This window comes from Trichomycterus rosablanca, chromosome 5, assembly GCF_030014385.1.
Source record: "Trichomycterus rosablanca isolate fTriRos1 chromosome 5, fTriRos1.hap1, whole genome shotgun sequence".
In the NCBI taxonomy this organism is placed as follows: domain Eukaryota; kingdom Metazoa; phylum Chordata; class Actinopteri; order Siluriformes; family Trichomycteridae; genus Trichomycterus; species Trichomycterus rosablanca.
The window spans coordinates 12,779,849-12,798,856 of NC_085992.1; the positions used below are offsets into that span (position 1 = coordinate 12,779,849).

Genomic DNA, 19,008 nt, shown 5'->3' on the forward strand with positions numbered 1-19,008 from the left:
AGCCACAAATACTGTAAAGCTTGTGTGTGTGCTGATGTATTCTGATAGAAACTATATTATGCCCCTATTCCACATATTTACAACTCCTCCCCCAGGGTTTCCCTTCTGTATTTTGCGTTCATGACAATCACAAGCTAATTGCACCACCTTTCACACTACATGATTTTGAGTCGCCGACAGGTTCAGATATTTAACATGCTAGATATTTTTCTTGAGCCCTCCACAAACACACCAGCATTACCTCATTAATGCATAACAAACACGGCCAGAATTGTTTAACCTAGTTGTTCTATTCTACCAACTTCAGACAGAAGTTTCCCTCCTTTCTTTTATCGCAATACGCATTTTCAAACATGGCAAACACATGCATGAAAAACTGGAAGTGAGTCTAATTCAGTGCTAGGATCAGACCTGAAGCCGCAAATTAATTAAGCGTTTAACAATGACTCCAAGCACTGTAGGAATATGGTTTTGCGAGCTCCGACTAATGAGAAAAAAATAAAATCTATCCACAAACACACCAGCATCACCTCATTAATGCATTTTCTAACAAACACCACCAACAATTTTAAGAATGCCACCTTAACAAATTATTTTTCAACTTGATCAAACATTTCAAACAGACTAAAACATGAAAAAGGCAACATAAGATCCACAAGTGGACTTTCTTCAGTATGTATTTGGCTGTATGCTTCATTTAGATCCCAAGTATAAACATGCAGTTGTGAATTCTGTTTGATCTCGCAACACTGAGCATACTAATATACTCATTAATGCTGATTGGCTGTGTCTGTGTGTACATTGTGTCCTGTACAAATGACAGCTCGGAGGCATTAATGTAAGACAAACTCTGAGGGATCAACACTTAAATATGCAAACAAAGATCTGCCTGGGTGGTTTCATGGTAATGCTAGCAATCAAACTACAGATCTATCCAAAGAAGGCCTTGCACTATGTGGGCATGTGGTTAGTTAGCTAGTTTTAGGCTTCATCCTTATTTGTCTAAGGGTTTTAGGGTAAATATATTATTTTATTATTTTAATAATTAGTGCACTAATTTATCATTCCTCTGCCTTGATACATGCTATAGGCAGCTATTTAGCCTACAGCAGTTCATTCTTGCCCATTCATCCGTGTTGTTCCACCTTTTCAGCCACTTGGCTCACTTTGGCTTTATTTATTCATCCTACAGACATTCATCCGATTTATTCAGTTTCAGGCATTGGTTTTTTTATCCATTTATGATCCATTTAAGCCTCGAGCAGGGCGTGCCACCTGCACACCTGCTGGTTGGCACTCTCCTTCATGTCCTGCCAGTGCAGTGCCTCCTCCTCACCGCTGCTGTTCTGACCCAGCGACAACCAGCCGATCATCTCCTTGCGCTTCATGTTGCGCCGGTTGTACACAGCCACCATAAGCGTGACATCGGAGAGCTGGAACAGCGCCACCTGGAAGACGAACGTCTCCTTAAATACAGGGTTGGGGTGCCCACGGCGCAGTGAGGTCTTACATCGGGAGATCTCCTGTCCCACGGAGTTGAGCAGGGTCAGCTTTACGAAGGTATCTGCAAGAGAGAGAACGAAGAAGATTTAAGGGATGCATCGCTAGTTTTTACTAGCCTGTAACTGAGGGTGAGTGGGAGAATCAGCTCTGCTGCTGTGAGGATATAATGCTTAAGCATGGGTGTTTTAACCTACAGCAGATTATCCCTATCTATTCAGGGTTCTTTAAAAAGTTTCCACACTTTTTTTAAACTATATTTATTAAGAATTTCAAAAACAAATGACATCACTTTTCTTTTGGTTAATTTTTTATGCATCTTCTCCCCTTTTTCTCACGTCCAATTGCAGCAGTGGTCGTAATTGCACCAGTCATGGGAGAGAGACCCCATCCGGCTTAGTCCCGCCCATATCTGAACAATCATTCGTGTGGCCGCTCAGCCATAGCCAGCAGGCAGAGCTGAGATTCGATACGATGTATTCGAGATCCCAGCTCTGGTTCCAGCGTGTGTTTTTACCGCTGCCTTACCTGAGCGGCATGACATCACTTTTCTACATAATCACCTTCCGATGCATTTTTCTCAGCGTTGTACCAACTTTTTAATGCCACTGAGGCACTGCTGCTTTCACATCATCATCACATGAAAATCTTTTTCCCCTTAAAGCTTTTTTGAGCATCCAAAAAAAGTGGAAATCAGATGGTGCTAAATCCAGACTATAAGCTCTCTCTCAGTCTCTCAGAAATGACCAATTACTACTCCTCCCACCCTCACTGTTTCCAATGAAAATATAAAAGTGAGGAAACTTTTTGAAGATCCGTAGTTTGTAGTTCTATCTATTTAACCTACAGCAGTTTATCCCCATTCCTTTAGCCAATTGCAGCACACAGCATTTTGTGCATACTTATTCTGCTAATAACTATACTTATTCTATTCCTAACGTTCAGCCTCACCTATTTAACCTATTGTAGTTTGGCACCGTCCATTCATCCTGCATCATATTATCAGCGTCCATTTAACCTATAGCAGTGTATCCCTATTTAACTGTCTATTTAGCCTATAGCAGTTCAACCCAACACCAGTTTATCCTCATACATTGTCTATAGCAATTTAGCACCAACACACTGCTGTAGACTGAATGGATAAACGCACAAGCTCTAATGCCAATGGTTATCTATAAAACATGACCGTATGCATTATGTGAGGCTTAAATTGCCAAATTCACTCATTAAAAGTAGTGTCCACCTACTTTTGGAATGTAGTATCAATTTGTCTTCTCTCCTATGTCTCTCATAATGACAGTGTGTACTCGTCGACTTTGGTGCGCTTATCTTTTGCTGCTTTTATTTGTATCGAGGCAAAGCAATTTCTCCCCCAAGGACGACTGGATTCAATTCAGTGTATTCAATTTAATGAAAGCACTGCTTTAATACTTCATGAAAATACTACAAGGTTGTTTCTCAATACCAAAAATGCAAAGAAAGGACCGCGTCCCTGGATGAATATTCTTGACAGGATAGACTGTAAGAACAAACTCACAAAGACAAGAACGAATAGCACATCTGTAGGAGTTCAAGCATGTGCTGCACATTAGCCTCATATTGAATTGGTTGGATTTCTTAAATAATGTCATGCTTGGGTTTGATTGTTTAGCCTAGTTGCTCTATTCTACCCACTTTGACCAAGTTTCCTTCTTTTATCACAATATGCATTTTCAAACATGGCAATCACATGCATGAGAAACTGGAAGCGAGTCAGACCTGAAACCACTAATCAGACCTGAAACCACTAATTAATTGAGCGTTTAACAATGGCTTGCTGACTAATACACTTTTGAATGTAATTTGAATTTTGTCAGTTACATTATATTATTCTTTAATTGCGTTTGATGCGTCAGCCTGACGATTGTGCTATAGATCAGAATTTTACGTTTTGTATGAACATATTTTTAAATAAAAAGAATTAAAATGTTTTCTGTTCTGAAGCACTTTAGTAAGTATATCTGCCTAAGCAATGCTTGGACCTCAAGCACAGTAGGGGCTCAAACCAGCTCCTTCAGCAGATTTTAACATCCTGTTCTATACACTTTGGTTACATTCATGACAGAAACGGTAGTTACTCATCACACAAGATTCATCAGTTCACAAGTTTAATATCAAACACAGTCATGGACAATTTAGTGTCTCCAATTCACCTCATCTGCAATACAAGGTGCGATATGCATATATGTACACCGATCAACCATATTAAAACCACCTCCTTGTTTCTACACACGTCCATTTTATCAACTCCTAGCACTTTGTAGTTCCATCTGTTTCTCTGCATACTTTTTAAGCCTGCTTTTACCCTGTTCCTTAATGGTCAGGACCACCACAGAGTAGGTATTATTTAGGTGGTGGATCATTCTCAGCACTGCAGTGACACTGACATGGTGGTGGTGTGTTAGTGTGTGTTGTGCTGGTATGAGTGGATCAGACACAGCAGCACTGCTGGAGTTTTTAAATACCGTGTCCACTCACTGTCCACTCTATTAGACACTCCTACCTAGTTGGTCCACTTTGTAGATGTACAGTCAGAGACAATCGCTCTTTTGCTGTTTGAGTTGGTCATCATCTAGACCTTCATTAGTGGACACAGGGCGCTGCCTACAGGGCTGGATATATTTTTGGTTGGTGGACTATTCTCAGTCCATCAGTGACAGCAACATAAGGTAAAGCTAAAAAGTGAATCTGTACATCAGGGAATTTAGTCTTAAATGATAAGTTTCTTCTTTTTGCTGATGTTGGCTACCTATATAACTCAGTACATTTACATTTACATTTTTGGCATTTAGCAGACGCCTTTATCCAAAGCGACTTACATTGCAGCTACAGTATACAGTCTGAGCAATTGAGGGTTAAGGGCCTTGCTCAAGGGCCCAACAGCAGCAACCTGGCAGTAGTGGGGCTTGAACCAGCGACCTTCTGATTACTAGTCCAGTACCTTAACCACTAGGCTACGGCTTGCACAGTAGTATTCACAATCAATCACGACTGCATTAGATATTTTGGTTGAAGCGTCAGATGATAGAGATAGGTTTCACTGCTAATTGAATGTTAAAAAAAACAAATATTTTACCACAATGTTTCCACCAAAATTATTGATGCCTGGTACAAAGGGTCAAAATGCATAACAATGTCTTTTATGCTGTGTATCTAAGGTTGTACCTGGGGGGCGGTTGAGTGCCAGGTTGCGGAAGTGGCTTCCCTTAATCAGTTCAACAGAGAGACGACCAGTGGTGGCATTGTAGGCTAAACCCATGAGCAGCTCAGGAACTCCCCCATGAGCTAGCGACTGAGTAGATGAAGCACTTTCATTTTGAACACCCAGAGAGAGCTGAGAGTCGAGCGCCTACACAAGAAGAACGACAACAATTAAAAGAAAAGCTCTGGCGAATATAAATGTATCTACTTTCTGCACCCTCTCCATGCCTGGTGTCTCAGGTACAGATACCTTCAGGTTGCTGCGAGGTTCTAGCACCAGCGTAACTTCACTCCGGTCTGTGCCGAGTCTGTCCAGAGTGTAGATGGTTTCACCCATCATCTTCTCCCGGTTCATCTTCCCCAGCGCATACAAGCGGAACCTTAGTGCTGCCACGCTCAGCTCTGACGCTTCGAGTCGGGAGAACCGAAAGGTCTCGCCGAACCTTGGAGCTGATCCCTTCTGCACAGCCGTCTTGTAGCGCTGCCGTTTGCCCGGAAGCAGCAGCACACGCACCTGCCAAGTGTCCATACCACTTCGTGCCTTATCCGGTATGTCCCGTGCTGTCACCACGTTGACCAGGAGTTTTGAGGAGTCAGGATGGTAATCAAGAATGACCACGAGATCACCACATTTGGAGATAGGGGCGTGGGGTGAACCATCTAGAGGGTGGTACGCAGAAGTCATACTAGCTGCTTGTTGATCATGCTAATGAGAGAAGAGAACAGGTTGTGAACACACACAAAACATAAAGAACTACACAATTTCCTTTTAATCCGAATGTACTCAATACCACTACTTATTTCGGCTAAAGAATAATGCACATCATGCAAAACATCCAAAACATTTTTTATATATATTTTGTTTATGCATTTTCTCCCTTTTTCTCTCTTTTAGCGCGTCCAATTGCCTGATTGCGTCATGCTTCCTCTCCACCAATGCCGATCCCCGCTCTGATTAAGAAGAACGAAGCTAACCCACGCCCCCTCCGACACGTGGGCAGCAGCTGTATGCATCTTGTCACCTACACTTTGACGAGTGCAATGCGGATCAGCACTGTGTACAGAGAGACACACCCTGACAGCACTCTTCCCGTCTCTGTGCAGGTGCCATCAATCAGCCAGCAGAGGTCATAATTGCATTAGTTATGAGAGAGTTCCTATCCGGCTTTAATATCCCACCCCTATCTGAACAACAGGCCAATCGTTGTTCATGTGGCTTCTCAGCCCAGCCGGCAGGCAGAGCTGAGACTCGATATGATGTATTCGAGATCCCCAGCTCTGGTTCCAGCGTGTGTTTTTACTGCTGCGCAATCTGAGCAGCCTATACAAAACATTTTGAGGTATTTGAGTAATTGAGTAATGTTGCTAAAATGGTTCATGCAACATGAAATATCTTGTGTTGTGGCTAAAAATAAATACTATTAATAAAAATTATAGTGATTAAATGTATTTATTTATGTATATATAATGTAATTATCATCTATGTCATCTAAAAATATTTCAGGTGGTTGAAAACAACCCGGAAAGAAAAAGATTGTTGCTAAAAATAGCTAAAAAGTGCTTTTGTTAAAGTGACTGGTAATCAATGTCACTATAAATACTTTAGGTTAGTGTTCAAACAGCAGAAATAAAAACAAATAATGGAAATTATTTATATACAGATCAAAATCAATGTTGTCACCCAGAAAGATTTGGGTTTGCAGCTTAAATAAAATAAAATAAATGCTTCTATAACATCTGTGAGCTAAAATATTGTGGATTTGGCTAATTAATTAATTGTGGCTATAATAGTAGTAGTGTTTGATCAGTAAATCAGTTTTAGTCACTCAAAAAAGTTTAGATGAGTTCCACACTGAGTAGAAATGAAAGTGGATCCGCTGTATTCTGGAACATTTGTAAATGACTCATTTTTTACACACTCTTACGTACCTCAGGGCTGTAGGTAGAGGAACTATCTGTACCCTCGTTGATGTCAAATCCAGGATTATCCAGTGCCATATCTGTCTCTGAGCTGAGAGTGGAGAGAGGGGTTTGGCGCCCTGTGCTTCCTGGACGACTCCTCTGTCCTCTTGGGAGCCTCTCTGACTCGCTGCGGATGTCCTGAGAACCTGCGGTGACCATACCGCCTTTGACCGATGAAGTATCAGCGGTACTGAGGCCTTGCTGGAATAGTGCTTCAGTCAGAGGGTCTCTTTGTTCAGTGAGTGGGTCTCGAAAACTGTTCTGGCTAACTCTATCAGCATCTACAGGAAGAAAATCCATACAAATAAAAGAAATGAAATATTATTATTATTATTGTTATTATTGTTGTTGTTGTTATTATTAATAATAATAATAATAATACTATAAAATACTAATTAATTAATTAATTCATCTATTAAATCAAGTAAATATTGCTGCATTCTCACGTTTTTCAGATAAACTTAACTTTTTGTTTAATATAATATTATTATATATTTTTATTAGAGTAGATTTGTTATATATTTTACTATATTTGATAATTATTATTTTACATTTTTATTTTTATGATAATTTTTATTGAAAATATTTGTAACATTTTGTAATGTATTATTATTATTATTATTAAATGTATTAATTCAGTTATTATCGAACATGTACTGATCAGCCATAACATTCAAGCCACCTCCTTGTTTCTAAGTTCACTGTCCATTTTATCAGCTCCACTTACCATATAAGCACTTTGTAGTTCTACAATTACTAACTGTAGTCCCTCTGTTTCTCTGCATGCTTTGTTAGCCCCCTTTCATGCTGTTCTTTAATGGTCAGGACTCTCCCAGGACCACTACAGAGCAGGTATTATTTGAGTGGTGGATCATTCTCAGCACTGCAGTGACACTGACATGGTGGTGGTGTGTTAGTGTGTTTTGTGCTGGTATGAGTGGATGAGACACAGCAATGCTGATGGAGTTTTTAAACACCTCACTGTCACTGCTGGACTGAGAAAAGTCCACCAACCAAAAATATCCAGCCAACAGCGCCCCGTGGGCAGTGTTCTGTGACCACTGATGAAGGTCTCGAAGATGACCAACTCAAACAGCAGCAATAGATGAGCGATCGTCTCTGATTTTACATCTACAAGGTGGACCAACCAGGTAGGAGTGTCTAATAGAGTGGACAGTGAGTGGACACAGTATTTAAAAACTCCAGCAGCGCTGCTGTGTCTGATCCTCTCATACCAGCACAACATACACTAACACACCACCACCATGTCAGTGTCACTGCAGTGCTGAGAATGATCCACCACCTAAATAATACCTGCTCTGCCACCCACTTACACATAGCCAATCATTTCTGTGTAGACACCTAGTCGGCCGGTTCGTGTTCGAACAGACTGCTGCGTCAACCGAGTCCCTACAACTGCAATTATTTAATGTAATATTATTGGCTTTTTACATATTAAAATTGATTGAAATCCAATGTGTGTATTATAATAAATTATATTGTTATTTAATCTGCTGAATCAACTCTTTTTACTATTGGATCTTGCAAATTAATTATTTAAAGTTGTTATGGGGATCATAAAATGTAATCACTTTCATTAATAGCCAAACTAAATCCTTTATTTCTGTATTGTAGCGTAATTATGTCTAATAACACAGGAAGTATATCTGCAAATGTCATGTTAGTACTTGTATTATGAAATTAGAGATCATACGAGGTAGACATGATAAAAATATATATCGTTTCGGCCTGTGAGGAAACTGACTAAATGACCCGGTCATGTTTTTATGAATGGGCCCTCTTTAAAAGAACAAAATGTTCCATTTGATCAGCAGGAGGAGATGCTCTGTTACCGTGACAACCTAAGATCTGCGTCACCATGGGAATAGAAACATAGCAACCATGACCAAAAGTTCCAAGAAATAACATGAGCCTCTGTGATAAAATAACAAACCAGAGAAACCTATCGGCGCTAATCAGGTGAGGCCGAGGCTTTAGTGGGGGAAAAGTCAAGCTAATGCACACATGCTAATACTTCTTTTTTTATATTTTGTTTATGCATTTTTCTCCCTTTTAGCGCGTCCAATTGCCCGATTGCTTCCTCATGCTTCCTCTCCATTAATGCCGATCCCCGCTCTGATTGAGGAGAACGAAGCTAACACACGCCCCCTCCGACACGTGGGCAGCAGCCGTATGCATCTTGTCACCTACACTTTGACGCGTGCGATGTGGATCAGCACTGTGTACGGAGAGACACACCCTGACCACACTCTTTTCCCATCTCTGTGCAGGCGGCATCAATCAGTCAGGCCAATCGTTGTTCATGTGGCTGCTCAGTACATCTATTTTATTTATTATTTTAACTTTTTGTTTAATAGTAATATTATTATATATTTAATTAGAGTAGATTTGTAAAAATCTTTTATTTGACAAATCTACAAAGGAGCCTTATCAAAGTCTAGAAAAGAGCCCTACCCAAATAGTTGGAATGTGATTTATCTTATACACCTCTGAACCCCTCTCCCAACATGAAAGAATTCTGACTAGTTCCAGAAAGCGCACAACAGGAAACTCACTTTTAACTTATGAAGAAAATTTGATGGCTTGAATAGCTACCCACAACAAACAAGCTGCCCCGCCAAATTGAATCCATGTGCAAACCATGCTGAAGGACTTTTCCAAGAAGATCAGGTCAACATCATTAGATAAACAGACATTATAACATAAGCATGGTCAGTGTGTGTGACTCAGATATCCCGAATGAATTAAACAGATGTGGTCTACATGGGAAACCAGGACGCCAACTTCAAAAATAAACATAAATACTTACAAGAACGTTTATACAGACATGCAACAACAAGAACAAGGCTTTTGGGAACGCTCTGATCTGGATAGTTACATTAAAATGAGATGTAGAAAGCGCTGGCAAATAGCTGCCACATAGACTAAAGGCCCAAAACTAGAGTCGTGTATCTCTTGGTGGCTTAAAGCTTCTAAAACCTGAACTAATGGGTACAGCAGCTATGCTGGTTTGGCACAGAGACCACACCTCCTTCACTAAGACTTACAGTCACAGAGGCCACACCTCCTTCAGTAAGACTGGCAGGCTCAGATTGCACTCCTCTTTTATTTGGACTGGCAAATACAGAGGCTACAACTTCATTTACACTGACAGGCACAGAGGCCACACCTCCCTCACTAAGACTGACAGGCACAGAGGCCACACCTCCCTCACTAAGACTGACAGGCACAGAGGTCACACCTCCTTTAATTCAAGTGACAAGCACAAAGGCCACACCTCCTTCACTAAGACTGACAGGCACAAAGGCCACACCTCTTTTACTAGAACTGACAGGCACAGAGGCCACACCTCCTTTAATTCAAGTGACAAGCACAGAGGCCACACCTCCTTCACTAAGACTGACAGCCACAGAGGTCACACCTCCTTTAATTCAAGTGACAAGCACAAAGGCCACACCTCCTTCACTAAGACTGACAGGCACAAAGGCCACACCTCTTTTACTAGAACTGACAGCCACAGAGGCCACACCTCCTTTAATTCAAGTGACAAGCACAGAGGCCACACCTCCTTCACTAAGACTGACAGGCACAAAGGCCACACCTCCTTTACTAGAACTGACAGGCACAGAGGCCACACCTCCTTTACTAGAACTGACAGGCACAGAGGCCACACCTCCTTTAATTCAAGTGACAAGCACAGAGGCCACACCTCCTTTACTAAGACTGACAGGCACAAAGGCCACACCTCCTTTACTAGAACTGACAGGCACAGAGGCCACACCTCCTTTAATTCAAGTGACAAGCACAGAGGCCACACCTCCCTCACTAAGACTGACAGGCACAGATGCCACACCTCCTTTACTAGAACTGACAGGCACAGAGGTCACACCTACTTTACTAGAACTGACAGGTGCAGAGGCCACACCTCCTTTACTAGAACTGACAGGCACAGAGGTTACACCTCCTTCACTAAGACTAACAGGTAAAGAGGTCACACCTCCTTCACTAAGACTGACAGGCACAGAGGCCACACCTCCTTCACTAAGACTGACAGGCACAAAGGCCACACCTCCTTTACTAGAACTGACAGGCACAGAGGCCACACCTCCTTTAATTCAAGTGACAAGCACAGAGGCCACACCTCCCTCACTAAGACTGACAGGCACAGATGCCACACCTCCTTTACTAGAACTGACAGGCACAGAGGTCACACCTCCTTTACTAGAACTGACAGGTGCAGAGGCCACACCTCCTTTACTAGAACTGACAGGCACAGAGGTTACACCTCCTTCACTAAGACTAACAGGTAAAGAGGTCACACCTCCTTCACTAAGACTGACAGGCACAGAGGCCACACCTCCTTCACTAAGACTAACAGGTAAAGAGGTCACACCTCCTTCACTAAGACTGACAGGCACAGAGGTTACACCTCCTTCACTAAGACTGACAGGTTGTTTTACTTATATTACTGGAAATAACACAAACAGAGGCCACACCTCCTTTACTAGAACTGACAGGTTGTTTTACTTATATTACTGGAAATAACACAAACAGAGGCCACACCTCCTTACTGGGAGCAACAGCTACTGAGGCCACATGTTCTTTTCTGGGACTGTGGGATTTATATGTATAAACAGGTAGTGTGGGTGCTGCACAACCTCAACAGCCCAGGGTTAATAGCTGGCTGCTTGTTTAGCCAGAGTCAGTTTGTTTTTTTCTGAGATTTTTGGTTCTCTGTTATTTAAACATGGCAATAAGTGGACTGGCTACTCTAAATTGCCTAACTGTGTGAGTAATTGTGAATGAATAAGTGACTGTGATGGCCTGAGATGAATTGGTGCCCTGACCTGTGTATCCACCATGTCCTGTGTTTATGGGATTCACTGTTGAGCCCCTCAATTGCTTGTATGGTATTCAGTCATAACTGTAAGTTGCTTTCAATAAAAGCACCTGCTAAACACTAAACACTATTAATGTAAATGCAATCCTTACCAGAATAAAGCAGTTACAGATAATGATTGAATGAATGAATATTCTTGCATCTGAGTTTAATTCTCAAGCCTTTTTGATGCCTTCACACCACAGCTTCATGTATCTACCAGCTATTTCTGACTGTATAATGTGTATATGTAGTTAGTTTGTAAAGCTAAAGGATACAAACCTTCACAGTCCGAAGGCTCGGTGCTCTCCTCCTGCTCAGGACGCAGTCGTTCAAACTTCTGCTGTTTCCCCGGTGCACTCTGGGTAGCTGCCTCTAAGACATTGGAATTAAAACTCTGTGAGCGGGAGACGGAGATCTCGAATCGCTTCACAATCTCCTCCTCACTGTCCGAGCTGGAGATCTCGCCATCATCTCCATAACTGTTCACTGTAAATACACACACAGAGAACACTTGATTTGAAATGACCGAGTCATTGTACAGAGCTTAATTTGTTTGCCATTTGTTTTTTTCACCTGCTCCTGTATTTAGGGGTCAATACATGCTTGATTTGACATTGTTTTTACACTACATGCACTTCTTGACACAACCCTATTCATTTTATCAGGGCTTAGGACGGGCACAGAGAGCACACTGATAAGTGCACCTCTGTCTGGCTAGGCTATTCATGATTTTATCTTTGTTTCAACGTTTCTGGAATCAGAGTTTGCACTATGATGTAGAAGGATGTCAGAACACATGTTAATATTGTAAATACAGTAGACCCTTGAGTTACGAACGGTTTACCATACGAACATTTCGAGTTACGAACAACCTTTTTCAACTTAACGTGCGAACAAATTTCAGATTACGAACCGAAATTTGCAAAACACATGACGTCACAAACATGTTCACTCCGACCGTCTCTCTCTCTATATATATATATACAGTGAGCGAACATTCGAAGAATGTGCAGAGAAAGCGTAGTGGTGAGAAAATAAAACTAATGCTAATGCTATTTGTTGTTGTATAATTACTCCTGCCAGTAGCTGTCACTGTGTATCAGACAGAGGGGACAGTGAGTGAGAGAGAAGAAGGAATTCGGCTCAGTAAAGTATTCTTTCTTTCGTGCAATTACACCTACAAAATACAATACTATTGAAATAAAGAAGGAAATAATAGAGAAATAAGAGAGTTATTGTTGTTTCTGGTAGATACATTTTATATAAAAAGAAGGAAATGTATTATGGTGTATGGTACAGCACACGTACTGTACTGAAATGTGATGTGTGTTGTTTTATGTACAGTACTACTGTGTATTGTTGTTTATTATTGTTTATTACAAGAATGTCTGCTCTATAATTTAAGATTTAAGGGATAATATACTTGTATTTATAACAAAAAAAAAAGACAATTTAAGACATTAGAGAGGTTAGGTAAGGGGGTGGTTTGGGAGGTCTGGCATGAATTAATTCTGTTTACATTATTTCTTATGGGAAAAATAGGTTTAACTAACGAACATTTTGACTTAAGAACAGCCCTTCAGAACCAATTAAATTCGTAAGTCAAGGGTGTACTGTATTGCAGAAAATCCCCAAAAAAGTTCTTGCAACCGTACACACATGGTGCCAGTATTTCTGCTGCAGTAGTGATACTAAGACACATCACACACACATCTCCCAAATCAAACCAACTCAACGACCCTAAATAGTTCTTCACTGAGCAGCAGCGGTTGTCATGGTTACTCTTTGCTTAAGCTGAAGTGTTGTGTCCTACATCCTTCCCTTTATACCCATACTTACGTTCGGTTAACATGGCAACCCTGCTTCACATCAAGCACCTATTAAGTGACTGACGAACAAGGTTTTTGACATTTCGTATAATATTTTTGCATTATTGAACAAATAGTACATGTCAGATCTCTATGTACTACCAGCTATTATCCCTGAGTACTATATATGTGGACACTTGACCATCAGCTATTTAGACGTCATGTTCCAAAAACATGGGCATTAATAGAGAGTAACCCTTCCTTGATATAACAGCGTCCACTCTTTTGAGAGGGCTTTGAAACAGAACTGATGCCCATTCTGTCAAAAAAGCATTTGTCAGTCAGTCAGTCGCAAATAGGCATGGTTTTCAACAAATGCCCGGTGGTTGGGTCAAGGGCTCTGTGAGGGTCACTGTAGTGCCTCCACACCAAAGGCACCAAACCATCTCTTCATGGATCTTGCTTTGTACACAGGCTACAGACATAATAGTATCCCAGGGTACCATACTACCCACTTTGGGAAGCACGGATTTAATTTAGCAACATTAGGCTCTGGATGATTTACATCTGGTTTTGGGAGGTAGAAAATTAAAGCAAAACCAACTGGCATTAATTGCCCAAAGATTTTCACTTTATTGCACAATCCTACGTCATTTGCAAGAGGTAAAACGTAACAATATCGTCCATCTAGCCATCAGTTTAAGTGTGAGATACACTACACTGTGCGGGCGTGTGCACTGTTTGCTCTTTGACAGCAGTTGTACTCTCTGAATATCGGTTTACTCATTATAGCCCGAAACACAGCGGGCAAAGTAAACATACACACTCATACATGCACACACATATGCACACACCCACACATGCACACACAAACATCACCTTTTTTTTTTCAAATGATTTATCCTGGCTAGAGTCGTGCTGTTCCAGCACCTAATAAAAACCTCACAAATGTACATATTTACACTTTATTTTAGAGCAGCCAATCCACCTTCTACATGCTGAAACAAGGATCAAACCCAGGTATACACAATGTGTGAGTGTGCCACCTCACCACCCAAAAGATCATCACCCAGACTAGGCCAGCTCGTTGCTCTACATTTTACGATATACACCGATCAACCATAACATTAAAACCACCTCCTTGTTTCTACACTCACTGTCCATTTTATCAGCTCCACTTACCATATAGAAGCACTTTGTAGTTCTACAATTACTGACTGTAGTCCATCTGTTTCTCTACATACTTTTTTTAGCCTGCTTTCACCCTGTTCTTCAATGGTCAGGACCCCCACAGGACCACCACAGAGCAGGTATTATTTAGGTGGTGGATCATTCTCAGCACTGCAGTGACATGGACATGGTGGTGGTGTGTTAGTGTGTGTTGTGCTGGTATGAGTGGATCAGACACAGCAGCACTGCTTGAGTTGTTAAATACTGTGTCCACTCACTGTCCACGGACAGCCACACCCTGATCAACATTATTCCTCGACTCTGTGCAGATGCCATCAACCAGCCAGCAGAGGTCGTAATTCGCTCAGTTATGAGGAACACGGTCCGACTTATCCTACCCTATGAACAACAGCCAATTGTTGTTCATGCAGCCGCCCAGCCCAGCCGGATGGCAGAGCTGAGATTCGATACGATGTGTTCGAAATCCCAGCTCTGGTGTGCTAGGGTGTTTGAGCGGCTTCAACATCATCAAATTAATCCTCTATATTTAGGCTGTATGTATATTTTTGACCCATCAGATCTTCATAAATCCTACAATAACCTTATGAAAGAAATTTGTCTTTATTCAGTCACAGAAAACAACAGTAGCAGAAATCACTGAAATCCCAAAACTGCCACCCAAACTGGCATACATGTTCTCTACTCGTGTATGTAAAGTTTTGACCTCAACTGTAAGACCTAGCCAGACACTAAGAGATTCCATTACCAGTAGTTGACAGACGTGATCCTGCATTGCTACGCCTGCTCTCCACCTCCTCAATTGGAGTTAAACGATCAGGTAACGACTCCACTAGGTCTTGTAAAGCCAGCTCGCCATGCAGGACCTGAGGATTCTCCTCAGAGCTTATCGATGAGTCCTCCACCTGAGAGCCAGTTACCTCAAGGACCTCAGGCTTAACGTCCGAAGTCTGTTTGGGGCCGACACTGATGAATGAGTGTTTTATAGAGTCTGAGAGCTGGGAGAACCAAGTGGAAAATGCTGATGGAGGTGAATCAGCCATTGTAATCCACACTTGACAAATTAAAATACTCTAATCAAGCCTTGAGCAAACTAAAGATTCAGGAGTGTTCCAGGTCCAAAGACAAAGCTTTCCAGAAGACGCCTGCTGTCCAGTGACCTGCCAAAAGTACCAATTACAAGCAATTTTCTATCATTCTACCTGCAATTTTGACCTTTTCAATAACGAAGGGTTCCAGAAACTTGATAATGTAGGCAAAATCAAAGGATAATGTGGGGATACACAGGTAGTCCTAAACTTCTAGAAGTAGTAAGAAGATCTTCAGAAATATCTGCTCATAACTGCTATTTAACCACCTCATAAAAGATTAAAGGTGATGTGATAAATAGGTATATACTCATAATCTACTGGAGTTCCTGGAGAACCACTCAAAAGGAGTACAAAGATCTTTAGAAAGTGTCTAAAGGTTCTAAGTACCATATATTCTTTTCCTCAACCACACTTGGAAGACCAAAATTCTACAAAACATTAAAAGACTATAGTCCAAAGATCTTGAGAATGTTCACACGCCTGCACTGTCTATTTATGACCTAATTAAGGTGGCTATTATAACCAATTTCCGTTGGTGCCACTGACATTTTTGTCCTCAGCAAACCAAAAAGTCCAGGAATCTTATTGATGAAGGAAAATAATATTGATGGATGGTGCAAATGTTTCAATGTTGTCCTAAAATTGCAGGAAAATGTTGAAAAAGTCTGAAGAATCCTCAAAGATCTACAGTCACGTAAATCGCCTTCCAACAGCACCTAGAACAGTCCTATCGTTCCCAGAATAAATCCACCCCAAAGAATCATTGAAGAGAATGATGAAACGAGAGGTGAAGTCAATGAGACAGAAGCCACTGAGTTGTCCTCATAGTCCCAAGTTCCTGGAACAGTCGTTTTTCAAAGTACATACAAGTATGTATTGAATCCCTCTATTAAGCCACCGTCCAGAGGTGCCTATTAAAAACCACAGCCCAAAGAACCACAAAGTAAACTGATAAACACTTCAGTAAATTATTGGTGGTGTGGTATCCTTGTTCCAAGATGGTATTAGATGAAGTTTAGGTACCTACTAACGTAATACACACAGTGACAGACTGACTCTAGACTGGGACTAGCTGGTGTTTGCATTGGGAGGTGCTCAGAGCAGAAATACCAGAGCAGGGCACCACCCTCTTTTTAACCTAACACAGTTTAATGAGTAAACGTTATCTATGGGCTGCTCTAAAACTATTAACAGAGTTTCAGGTTTCCACACTATGTGTATGTAAGTGAGATATCATTGAAGCTGGCACTGCCCAACAGCTGCCCAGGGTGATTGCATAATCAGGGTTGTGGAAGATGTGATAGAACTAGAATGGCAGAAGAATGTGAATGTATTTTTCATTTTCCAATACTTATCCAATATAGTGCCATGAGCACCATATTATTAGGCCACCAAAAGAACTGGCATTGATTTGATTTGAGTCCTCCTCTTTGCAACCATAACAGCCTCCAATCTCTTGGGAAGGCTTTTCCCAACATTTTGGAGCATGTTTGTGGTAATGAACCACTTAGTTGAAGGATCATTTATGTAGTCAGGTACTCGCGTTGGACAAGAAGTCCTGACATTTCAATTAATCCTTAACATGTTCTGTAAGGTTGAGGTCAGGGCTCTACGCAAACCTTGCTTTGTACACACGATAACATCCTGGAACAGGAAGGGTGTTTCCCACAAAACTGAAGCATGTTATTATTCTTAAATAATCAAGTTTAAACACCTGTTAGCTAAGGGTGTGGCCACAAGACCTGCACTTAGTAATCGGAAGGGGTGTCTACATACTTTTTGCAATACATTTTATTGTGCGCTGCACAGATGCTAGTATCTAAGCCCAAATGTTTCAGTTGGAATTTGGATAGGACCAGGTTCTTTTTTTTTGTTTTTACATTTTTCCCAATTTTCCTCCCAATTTAGTTGTATTTAATTACCCCATTGCATTACACTTCCTCTCTACTGATGTTGATCTCCACCATGGTTGAGGAGAGCCAAGACTGGCAAACGCCCCCTCCGACACGTGTGCAGTAGCCGACTACATCTTTTCACCTGCACGAGGCGAGTTCATATATTGATCAGTTTTTTGTACAGAGAGCCACACCCTGATTAACGCATTACTCCTCGTCTCTGTGCAAGCCCATCAATCAGCCAGTAGAGGTTGTAATTGCATCAGTTATGAGGTCCCGTCCGGTACCCCCTTGAACAACAGCCAATCTTTGTTCGGTGTAGGCATCCAGCCTGCCAGATGGGTGTTTCGAACCGTTCAGTTCACAATGTCAGCTCTGGTGTGCTAGCGTGTTTTACCGCAGCAGCACCTAAGTGCCCTGACTACGTTATTCAGAATGTAAAAACACATTGTACTCACCCAGGCCCTGGTGGATGCCGGAACGCTCCTTGCGTTTCCGATGACCACGCTGCTCGAAGCATGGCAGCCCTCCAACTCTGGCAAAACACAGCTTCTTATTAATGAAGAGGAAGAGGATGGTGAGCAAGATGACGAAGATGCCCACTGCGGACAGGAAGCCGATGGCCTCGGGTGTTACTACAGGGGAGACACAAGAAGCCAAGGATCAAACCCCACTGTACAATGTGAACACACCACTGGTATCTAATTAAACAGTCAATATTACTGGTCCATGAGCTTGATGGGCATCCCATTCCAAAATCATGGGTAGTAAAGTGGAGTTGCCCAGCTCTAACAGCCTCCACTGTACTGGTAAGGCATTTCACAAGATTTTATAGTGTCCTTGGGAATTTGAGGGTATTCAATAAAAAAAAAAAAAAGGCTTGGTTTACAATCAATGTTCCAATTAATTCCAAAGGTGTTTAATAAGATTAAAAGCTTCTAGCTAGAATTTGCCAAACACTAAATTAGAGAAAGAACTGGCTGGAAAGATGCTAACTGTACTGTGGTGGCAGCCGTCCAGAAAGCTGCTCCACATTTGGAGCTGTGTCTCTAGTTTGGCCAACAAATGGGGCATGGAGGTGCAGAAGCATGTTGATGTGTCAACTTCTCATAGTTGACAAGTACCTGTTCCTTCAATCCCTCTGCGCTGCCTAGTTTGGATGGCAGATGGGGTTAGAGAGCTCAGTTGCGTGTGATCTGTCAGTCTTTTGTTTGACAGTCGCCTTGTAAGCATTCAGGTGAAAGGTTTCATATATTTCATGGCTTCTCTCTGTCTTCTTTGCCAGCTCCTTGGCCAGCATACCTGCTTTTTTTAAGCCATGATGCTGGATTGCTCATTCTCAATCATCCAGAATTAGCACTCAGTTTATTTCTGGGGACTCTCCCTGATTTCCTGGCTTGTTAAAGAACCACCCTGGGAGA

General features: G+C 41.6%; 1 protein-coding gene across 1 annotated transcript; it reads right to left on the bottom strand.

Annotated features, from left to right (window-relative positions):
- Positions 1–1,222: 1,222 nt before the first annotated feature.
- syt16 (synaptotagmin XVI) lies at positions 1,223–18,238 on the bottom strand (the record flags this gene model as incomplete). The annotated part of the gene is made up of 6 exons (XM_062995426.1): positions 1,223–1,564; positions 4,705–4,888; positions 4,991–5,446; positions 6,670–6,983; positions 11,885–12,091; positions 18,046–18,238. Coding segments are annotated over 6 exons (1,668 nt in total), but the record flags the coding sequence as incomplete, so codon positions are not given.
- Positions 18,239–19,008: the final 770 nt, after the last annotated feature.